The sequence below is a fragment of the Cajanus cajan genome, chromosome 3, assembly GCF_000230855.2.
Source record: "Cajanus cajan strain Asha chromosome 3, NIPB_CcT2T_4, whole genome shotgun sequence".
Lineage (NCBI taxonomy): Eukaryota > Viridiplantae > Streptophyta > Magnoliopsida > Fabales > Fabaceae > Cajanus > Cajanus cajan.
In genome coordinates, this window is record NC_138519.1 from 896,030 (window position 1) to 907,756 (window position 11,727).

Here is an 11,727-nt window from a genome sequence, read left to right on the forward strand (position 1 = left end):
TTTGATCTATGGCCCATGGGTAAATAATTAATTGATAAATTACCAAGTCAAAATAAAAGATAGAAGCCAAAGTGTTTTGTTTTGAGAAAGAGGGAACTCAGATTCCTTAAGCCTGAGGTTGAGTAATTAGATCCTAATATTCTTCATCCTTGTTGGAAGGGGCTTCATTTTAGCTCCTCCTTATCGGCTGGGAGGATAGCAAAATGTAAAAGATAGCAAAAGGTGTGTAAATTCTTCACAAATACGGGAAAATGTAACAAGTTTGAGAAACAAAATCACGCATGGTTAATGCTGATTCTTTTACCAATAGTCTTTACAAGAGCATTCACCGTCCTTAAAATGGTGAAACCTGTTTCTGTCTCTGACAATAATTTCCCTCTTAAAAATCTTGGATATCATTTTTGCTACATTATGGCAATCCCAGCAAATCCTCAGGTTCATAACAACCCTAATGGGAACACCTTTTAAAGTAATCAACCCAAAGGCAATGGCTAACTTCTCACTGTGTTTACTCAAAGCATCCTCCTTCTCCTCTTCTTCTATATCAAAAAGTACAGGGTTAGTGTTAGCCACATACCCTGCTAGTCTAAGACACCTAGAGATCTCTTCCAACTTTAATTCAATCTCGCCATATCTTGGGTGAGAGTTGTCCCCAACAATGAACTCATGAACTTGACCATCAACTTCTATTACACTACAACCAGGGAGCTTCTTCACACCCTTAGCCTTCATGGTCTGCCTCAAACTACTAACCCTTTCCCAATTCTTATAATCAGCATAAATATTTGATAAAAGGACATACGCACCATCATTCTTGTCTTCTAGTTCCACTATCTTTCTCAGTGCAAGCTCACCCAGTTCCCTGTTTTTATAAACTCTACAAGCATGAAGCAAAGCACTCCATGCACCAACATGAGGCTTCATAGGCATGCCATTGATGAAGTCTAAAGCTTCCTCAAGTCGCCCAGCTCTCCCATACATATCAACCATCAAGCCATAATGCTCAAGTTTAGGGTCAATCCCATAATCATTCCTCATTGAGTCAAAATGCTTTTGGCCTTCCTCCACCAACCCAACCACACTACACCCTTTCAAGACAGAAATGAAGGTGACTCCATTTGGTTCAACTCCCTCTTGTTTCATAGCATGAAAAAGATTTACACTCTCCTCACCAAGACCATTCATGGCCAACCCACCAATGGCACTACTCCAAGTGTAAACATTCCTTTCCTCCATCCCCCAAAAAACTTCCATCGCCCTATGAATGTTCCCACATTTCGCATACATGTCAACGAGCGCAGTGCCCAGTGTCACCGTCATCCTAACCTTGTACCTCTCCACATACGCATGAACCCATCTTCCATGATCCAACGCACCCATGTGAGTGCAAGCAGACAAAACCAAAACCATGGACACCTCATTAAGTTTCACACCCTCCATCTGCATCAATTGGAACATTTCCAAAGCCTCCCTCGACCTCCCACACTGCGCGTACCCCGCAATCATCGCATTCCACGCAACGTGATCTCTCAGAGGCATTTCATCAAACATCTTACGTGCCAAGTCAACATCACCACACTTGGCACAAGCATGAAACATGGCGGTTCGAGAAACCAAGTCCGGCTCGACAACCCCATCAAACACACTACAGCACGAACTGAGACAACCCAATTCCGCATACATGAAAACCAACCCGGTTTGCACGTGCGGGTCGCGCTCAAACCCGTACTTTACGAGAGCTCCGTGAACAGTCAAACCTGTGACGTGTGCGTGAAGATGTGCGCACGTGCGGAGGAGGAAGGTGAAGGTGTAGTTGTCTGGGGAGAGGTTGTGGAGAATGTGGGTGTAAAAGTGGAAGCTTTTGAAGGGTGTGGGGCTCTTGGAGAAGGCTCTGATGATGGAGTTGAGGGCGAAGAGGGTGGGGTGGTCGGTGTGGTGGTGGAGGACGTGGGTGGCGTAGTTGAGATTGGTGGCGTTGCTGAGTGCCACGGTGGCGACGAATTGGCCGTGGAAGTGGGGGTGGTTGAGGCTGCCCTTAACCACCAACTGAGCGTGTATTTGCTTCACCTCCTTCAACGTGCTGCATGGATTTACCAGTGAAATGCTTGGGTGCTTTGCGATCCTTTTCAAACACTTCATGCTGTTCAGCTACATCACAAGGTTACAACTTGCAACACTGAGTTACCCGTTAAATCACATGAACCGCTATGTTATATATATTTAATTTATATTAATTTTGTGTATAAATATTATATAATTTTTCTACAGTTTTAAATGGCCGTAAATTATTTGAAATCTAATTACAAAAATTATAATATTTAGTTTAAAATTTAATTAAGATTTTCAAAATATTCAGATCTAATGATATAGAGAACCTAATTTAATAACTACATCTATGGAAATACTGTTGTGTAAAGTTGCAAATGGTTAAGGAAGGCAATAATTGATTTGGAGTACGGGCTTCTTGGAATTTTGCAACGCAGGCCCATCTTATGTGGGTAAAGTTGCCCCAATATTTAATACATTTAGCCCAGTTACAACAAATTCGGGTTTAGGTTCAGGTGACTTGTCCGTTAAGATATTCTTATAGCCATGTTTAGGTTACAAATTACATGGAATAGGATTTTGGGTTATAGTTTAAAATTTTTTCAACTTTTGAATTATGTTATGAGCACTAAAATATGATAACAAAGATTGGAATAAAAGAATAAAACTTTACAAGGATTATTTTAGAACGAATAATTTTATAATGGCCAATTTTTTTTTTTAAAAGTATATTATAAAAATTAAAATATATTTAAATTTTTACTTTATCCTCATCTTTTTTAATTGATTTGTGATGTCCATTATAAATTTGTTAAACAAGTAGCCTCATATAATTTAAGAAGGGGGAGTAGGCATGACAATCTAACCCATTTTCGTAAGTACCCGTCCGAACCCGCCTTGATTTGGACAAGGAAAACTCGTGTTTATCGGATTCGAGTTCAAGTTCGATTTTTCCTGATTGATAAAATCAAAAGCGTGGACAGGGATGTTAATACCTACCCTCGCCCTCGCCCTGCTTAATAATATAATTAAAAATTTATTTATATATATATATAAATCAAAATTAGAAATATTTATATGTAAAAATTTGTATTATTTTATTTTTTAAAAATTTATTTATATTTATTTAAAAGAAAAAAAAAGATAGGAGTGAGGCCAAGCGGGAAAACCCGAATCCCGCCGGGAACGAGAATGGGTATCCATCTACTTGTCCCCAACAATCAATTTTTTCTTATATTACGTAACAATTATTTTAAGTAGTTTTGTTTGAAAAAAAAAAAATTTATCAAATCTGCAATTGCTTTGAGAGAGAAACCCTAAAAATTTATCCTCAACCCCATCTCTTTTTCTTAATCGGTAAAAACATTTCAAACTGACTTGCTTTCACAATTTTAGAAACTTTGAAAAAAGAGTGCACACATCTTTATTTGTATTGTAGCCCAACAGAGTGCATGGAAGAAACCTGATTTAGTTGATCGAATTTGCAATTGCTTTAAGAGAGAATTATAAAACCAAAAAATTTCTCTTCTTCAATCCCATCTTTTTTTCTTCATTGGCAAAAGCATTTTAGATTGACTTGCTTTCACTATCTTGGGATCTTTGAAAAAAGAGTACACACCCTCATTTATATTATAGCCCAATAAAGTATAAGGATGAAAGTTGGCTAAATTGATCCTGGTAGGTTTACAAGAGTTAGGTTTCAGCAGAGACATGTTAACAAGATAGTAAGAAGGCATAAATTTGCAAATATCATTACAAGAAAGCACGAGCCTCTTGAACCATTACAATTATACACCATAAGTAATAACTTTTTATCCCCCTTCTTCTACACATAATTTTTAATTTATAAATTTTTATTTTATTTGCAATTTCTCAAATTTTGAATACACATTTAAAATTGTTTTAACTACGTTATTGGGATACTAGGTTGCTTGTGTCAAATCCCTAGCATTATACATAATGTACTCACAGTATGTAGTGGAGACTGTGCATACAAACTTTGAGGGAGTGATTGTTGTGTAATCATGTCTAACCATTTCAACACAATTGCTGAGCTAGCAAGTGGAAAGAAGAGTTGAAAGATCAGGGTTAGAGCTCTAAGGTTACGGTTGGTGTCTAAATTTGTAGGCTAGAGAATCTATTTCTCTATGAAAATGATTTTGGTGGATTCTAACATTGTTTATATAGATTATAAATTATAAATTTTACCTATTTTTCTTTGTTTACTCCACTTCGATTCCAATTGTTAACATTGTAAGTGAATAATTCTTGGCCTAATTTTAATTTTACTCTATTGTAGGTAGATAGGATTCATACATTTGTGAAGAAAACCCTCATAAGCAAATTTCAAAAGAATTTAACAGAAGGATGCGTATATCAAATCTAATTTATTTTTTTTGGAGTGTCCTTAAATGGAGGTTTGTTTTTTTAAAACATCACAACATAAGTACAAGATTAATTTTTAATTTCCAACTAAGGTGTTATTGTTGGACAATCACTACAACAAAATTGTCATATAGTGACACACACCCTATAATGACACTATACATGTCACTAAAAATTACTTTTACCTACACAATAACTACAATATATGTTGGTATTATTAAAAAGTGTGGGTATAGACTATAGTGACACACAAAATATGTTATTAAATTTCATTCAAAATCAACACTAAAATAGTATGTAACTGTATGTCAAATAGACATATACCTACATATATTATACCTACATATATTATACCTATAATGACACTTTTTGTATGTCACTATATGTAACATTTCTTGTAATGAGTCCTGTAATTTTAAATGAACCTCATTGATTATAGCAAAATATTACGTAAATGTTGAGAAACTCTTGTTATAATTACAAACCAGCTAACATCCTATAAAAGTTACTTTAATTTTTAATATCTAACACATTAATAACTATTTAATACTTATGTGTTGCACAGGTTAAATTCTAGTTCTTTACAAACAAAGCTTATATAGGCTTTCTAACTAAAATACTTAGTTTAAACTTAAGGGTAAGACTAATAATAGGTATGGTCTTCTTTAAGTTGTGATAAAACAATTTAACTATAAGAAATAAGTTTACAAAAAAAAGTAGCAAAATAAAGTAATGTTGAGATATCGAAGTGAGTAACTACTTTATTAATCAAACTTCATATTTCATATTTATAGATAGCCTTTGAGTTATGACTATTGTAAATCTTTCAAGATGCATTTGCATATTTACTACACTTTTCTTTTTAATTAGTATGAAAAGTTTTGATTGGTATCATAAATGTTATACTATGTAGTCACTTCTTATTTAATAACCAAATTTTTTGTTAGTCCTGAACAATTTTTGGGTTGATTACCTTCTTCCTAAGAAGAAAATTTTAACTTTTTTTATCTTTTGTTTTTTTTAAAAGGTGTTCTACTATCTTAAAGGAGTCATCAATCTCAATTAAGTTTGAGTCTGTTTCTTCCATTAAGGATCAATAAAGTCGGATGATGGATCATCTAGGAACATTAAATAAATAACATTTAAATTAAGCAATCTTGTTAAGATAGGGGATGCACATCATCTGCTTAGTAAAATATTGTCTCTATGTGTTTCTTGATAAACAAAAACCTTTCATTTATAGATACTTGATCTTTTATACTTTAAAAAATTTGATATTATTAAAATATAAACTTTGAAGGTTTTAAATTCATTCGTTGTTTTAACATTCTCCCGTTTTGTTTTTTTTATGATAACAAACAAGTTTTTGAAAAATATATACAAGATATGCTTTGAAATATCTAGCTATACCCATAGTATTAAAGACAATATAGTCTTTCATTTTTGTAAAACATACATGTGATGATCATCAGACACATATTATATATAGAGATGTAGAGCATATATTTTGATTTATAGATTTAAATTAAGTTATAAAATACTTTTATTATTATCTATTAATTTAAATTAATAAAATAAAATATTAAATATTTTTTAATTTTTTTAAAAAATTATAAATATAATCTATGTATTAAGAATTTTTAATTTAACATTTAAATTATTGAAATTTGATAGAATATAATTTATTAAGTAAAATAAATTTAAGCTCTTCCTTTAAACTTGCAAAAGAATCTCATAAGAAAGCGCATCAAGAAAGAAATATTTTAAAGATACATATATGTTTCTCCTACTTCTGGCAAGAACAAAAAGACTAATCCATAGAGAAATAGTCTTTAGAGGAGTCAATGTATATCTAGAATGTTAAGTTAGTCGTTGGAATTTTAGAAATATTGTTTTAATTCTTTTACATAAACATATAGTTAGTAAACTTATCACTAAAAACTTTTTTTTTATTATTGTTTTAGTTAATAAAATTATTACATCAGACCTGACTATCATCACACAACTATTCAAATGTTGATGTCATTGATGTTGTAGGTGAATTGAAAAATTAAAACAAATTTTTTATATAAAAAAAAAATAAATAATATAAGAACTACAAAATATTATTTAAGTTTGGGGGAAAAAAATCTCACTCTAAATTTGAGGAACTAAACATCTAAATTGTCTACAGAATTCTTTTATCTATACAATAATTTTTACAACATTTTTTTAAACAGGTATAATTATTTAATCTTTTTGGTTATGTTATGGATTATCTTTAGACTAGCTACAAATGTTTTGTATTAAGTGTTGTGTACTTATAATCCATCTCTTTTAGTATGCATTAATTATTTTATCACACACTTCTTTCTTTTTTTTTTCTTTTTTCTTTTTTTAAATTTTTATGCAAAGAAATTATATAAATATAATTTCTCTTATTCAAGTATCTGGTTCAAAATCTCATCTCTATCTTGAGACTTGAGTTTAACTATATCCTTTTTCTTTTTTTTACATTAAAAATATAATTTTAATGTTTTTCAAGAAAACACCTGCATTATAATACATGTGTACATGCGTGCGTAAATTTATTTGATATATACATACATATAATATTTTTAGTATTAATTTTAAATAAAATTTAACAACATGTATTATATATTATTATAACTTATATATATTTTTTAATAATTATATTCTATAAGAATATAATTATGAATAAAAATATTATTTCATTATAAAAAGTTAGAACTAAATGACATTAATTTCTTTTAGTAAAAAAACAGTTTTTATATGCAAGAATGAAAAGGACATCAACAAAGTTTTATTTTGTTTATTTTTTTTATAAGCACTGAGCTGATTAATTAGTAGAACAGTTGATGACTAAATTTTAAAAACAAAACAAATTCGTTGAATTTGATGGGACTTTGGGAAGCCCCACGTATTTACCACCAAAATGTTATCATAAAATTTCCTCAAAAAATTGTTTTTTTTTTTTTTTTGAATTATTCCTTGAGAAGAGGAGTTCCTCACTCAAATTACAATTGGCATATGCATCTCAAAAATTGTACTATTCATACATCGATCTGATCAATTAATTAACCAAATTACCAAAATAACATTCTTGAAAGCTTGGATTTAGAATACACTGTTGAATAGAATGAAGTCTTGCACTGGCGTCATTCACATGCATGCATGCGACAGTGAGCTGCATGGGCATACTTTAATTGATGTAGACACAAGATCCCTACTATAAAGTCCTAAAACGTGAACAATGGAAAATGTTACCCAAGAAAATAAAATATCATTGCAAAGTTGGTCAAGACTTGAGAGGAATTACAACTAGCTTGAAGCAGCAAGTCATGTGGCAGGCAAGCCAAAAAGTCATGCCTTAAATCTGTTTAGAAATTTTCAAATAAATATGTCTATTTTTGGTAATTAGGTAACACGGTCTGTTCTTATGATGATAAAATGTATACAATAAGCAATTAAACATTAAGATGTTTCAATTTTTCATCCGAAATTTTAATTCAAATAGTCATATATTAGTATATTATATCTCAATTTAAATATATAAATAAAATATTAAATAATTTTTAAATTTTACAAATAATTATAAATTTGATTTATTTTTTAAAAACTTTTAATTTTCTTAGTTTCAGAGTTAATATGACGAGGTCATCCTAATTTATAATATAGGATCAAATTTGACAAATAATTTATTTAAAATTTTATAAAATAATAACTTATATTCTATATTATATTTGGATATACGTGTTAAAAAATATTTATATAATTTTAAAATATTTGAATGCACGTTTCATTATTTTTTTATATTTTAAATATATTATTATTTAAGTACTTATAAGATTTTATCACTTATTTTAATAATTAAAAATTATAAATTAAATTTTGACTGAAAATAAAATAAAAATATAAAAGTAATTAAATAAATTTTAAAATAATAATGATAAAAAAAAATTATTAATCACCATTCATCTAATTTTAATTTATAAAAATAAAATTAAGAGACATAAGTTTTAAAAATTAAAAATCAATTCTATATATTTTATAAAATAATAATTAAAAAATATTGTATAAATATTAATAAAAAAATTATTTTAGATGTATTATGTTAGAGAGAAAAATTAAACTTGTGAGTTTCGGTTTTCATAATATGAATTTTTGGGGAAAAGAGATAAAAAAAATTAGAGCAGAAGAAGAAAAAAATAAAAAAGAAATAAAAACTTTTAGAAGGTGTAATGAAAAAAGAAATATAATTTATTTTTAGTGAAAGAATGAAAAGGTGAAAAATATAAAATATTGATGTTAGTGAAAAAAATTCAAATTTAAATATTTTCTAAAAATTATATTAAATGTTTTATAATTAAAATAAGTTTAAAATATTTTATAAATATAAATTTATCTAAATAAACTCATAAATATTTATAGAATATGATAAGCAGTTGATATACTCCTGCAAAAGAGTCTTATTCATTTACACATAATAATATCATAAAAAATCTTATTCACTTAGGCATAATAATATCATAAGCTCAATTATTGTGAGGTCTGTCATCCACTCGCTTTAAACACGCATAAGGTACATTTGAGTTTAATTTGACACACGCATAAGTTTCATCAACGAATAGGGACACAACATACAATCATAAATTAACTTGGGCACAGTTAGCTTTCAAAATAAGAATATGGTAACTAGTGTTCTATTATTTAAAAAATCAAGAGTAAAAATTTAATATCATCAATGAATTCTACCATAATTTTTGATAAAAATATTTTATTTTAATGAATAAAATTGAGGCACTAGTTAGTAAAACCCATCAAAATAAATTACTGACTTTAAAGTAATAAATTGTGAATAATAATTACCTCTGACTACTATTCCATCTTTATGGAAAGAATGATAAAGAGAGTCCAATTAATTAGCGGGTCATTTTCATTTAAAAAAAGAATGTCCGAAAGCCTTGAAATCATGATGAACTTACCAGTTCTGAAATCCACAGATTGATAAATGGTTTAGGTTGGTTGATGCATGTGGGTGCGGTATACTTTATTCCGCTTTAATTTTAAACAAAAACTAGCAGACAGAACCAAGTGAACAGGATACATTAAACGATCCTTGCATTCATCTGTCTTGTCCGTTCATTCAACAACGACAGGTCCATGTATGTGTTCATAGTATTTTCACTTCTTTAATTGGGTGCTCCAACTTGGATGTTTCCATAATTCTACCAATGCAAGAGCATCAAATATCTGCGCTTTCTTCATATGTTGAAACCAATGGAACAGAACATTTGCAAATCTCTGTTACTCACAAGTACGCCAACTCCAACAATCTTAAGAATCTGTCCTAACCACAAACTCAGGTCGTACCAGCATGCATAAAGACAAACACTGCAACTGTGATTATTCGTCCAGAAAGAGAAGGAATTAAAGAAATTGTCCCCCTTTACGTGTTACATTTATTCTTGATACTCCCCCTTTACGTGTTACATTTATTCTTGATACTTCTCTTTCACCGCTAATTTTTTCCTGTAAAGGGAAAAAAGGATGATCCATGCATGCTGTAAAGGAAACAATGAATAAAACTGAACCACACATAGGATTGAAGAGTTTCACCTGTTGGAATTACCGGCTGATATACACAAATGAAAAATATGTATGATAAGCTCAGTAGTCAACAACATTAATTGATAATGATAGATTTAAAAGCATATAGTAATTTTCTATTTTCTCTTCTAATATCATTTCCGATATTATAATGTCATGGATAATAGATAATTTTATCTTTAAACATGTAATCAGTAGTTTATTCAATAATTCCATGCATATATATGAACAAACAATTATTTAGAGAATGAATTACATATGAGATAATTAGGTATTATTTTTAAATTTACATATAACTAAAAAATGCTTAATTTTTTTTATTAAAATATAAATAAGTTTCAATTAAATTAATTTTATTTAATATTAATGAGATCGAGATATTTTATATCTTTTTATTTGTTTAAAGGTGTTTAAGAATTATTAATGTGTGTTGAATCAATTAGTATTATGCTTAGTCTTTGAATCTCAAGTTCTTGGATTTGTAAGAATAATTAATTTTTAATATTATTTTTTATTATTTAAAAATTTAAGAGTAAAATAATAAAAAAATTGTATACACAAAAACATGAAATCGCTTTTATATATAAGTCTAAATTCTTAATCCAAAACTATATATCATTATAGTAATAAATGAGAACAATATCAATCATGAATATAGTCAAGGATATTTTAGAAAATATAGTGTATATGTATATATAATTTTTAATATATAATTTTTCAAAAATATGTAAAAGTATAAGACAAATAAAAATGACTCAAAATATAACTCAAATTTATTTTATAAATTATATTAAGTCTAATTTTAAAATCCTAATCCCTCTAAATCAAATAATTGATCGAGTTCGATTAATAGATAGAACATGTTAGATTTTCCTTATCATTGTTTTATATCATATTATATTAATTATTTTATTTATATTTTTTTTTGTTGAAGAATCATGATGTTATGATGTTTATTATTGGGATGACAAAATGTGGTACTTTCACCCTTTTAGATCTAGTTCACTAAAAATGGGTCAGGCTGGGTTGTCGGAAAAAAGAACAAGACACTTTAATCCGTTTAGGTCTAGTCTACTCCACTTAAGAATAATCTGAACTACTTGTCTGTAAAAAATAATAAAAATAAATAATTTTTTTATATTTATTTTGAATTACTCTTTTGACATATTATTTTCTAAATATCTAATAAACATATATAGATCAATGTACCTAAATAATAAAAAAAAAATTAAATTACAACAATTTTAATTTGATTATTATACAACAAATTTTAAACTTGTTATATAACAAAATAAATATATAATTAACTAATTATAATAATATTCATAATTATTGTAACAAATTTATTATATAACAAATCTCAAATTACATATAATAAAATAAATTAAATACATAATAAATTTGTTGTATAATAAAATATAAATTATATATAAATAAATTTGAAGTAAATTAATTAAATGTTTATATAAAATATTAAATGAAAAAACATTTAAAAAAGATACATCTAACCCATGATTTAACCTGACAAATTAAACTGAATAGGATAAAATATCTAACCTAACCTATTAATTTTTGACACTGCTATCAAGCAGGCCTACATGCCATGGCTGTTTTGACAACCTTTATTAATATGGGGTATACATCAAACAATTTTTCAAAGTACAATATCATTCTAATTAATGTAAG

The 11,727-nt window shown here is 28.3% G+C and overlaps 1 protein-coding gene across 1 annotated transcript; it reads right to left on the reverse strand.

The window, feature by feature from the left end:
* Positions 1-215: 215 nt before the first annotated feature.
* Positions 216-2,222, reverse strand: LOC109794745 (putative pentatricopeptide repeat-containing protein At5g40405). The gene has a single exon (XM_020354185.3). It carries the CDS (start codon positions 2,137-2,139, stop codon positions 301-303), a length of 1,839 nt encoding a protein of 612 aa, XP_020209774.3. The 5' UTR covers positions 2,140-2,222; the 3' UTR covers positions 216-300.
* Positions 2,223-11,727: the final 9,505 nt, after the last annotated feature.

Excerpts from the sequence above, each read along its gene's own strand:
- LOC109794745 (XM_020354185.3), bottom strand. The coding sequence starts at position 2,139 with ATGAAGTGTTTGAAAAGGATCGCAAAGCACCCAAGCATTTCACTGGTA.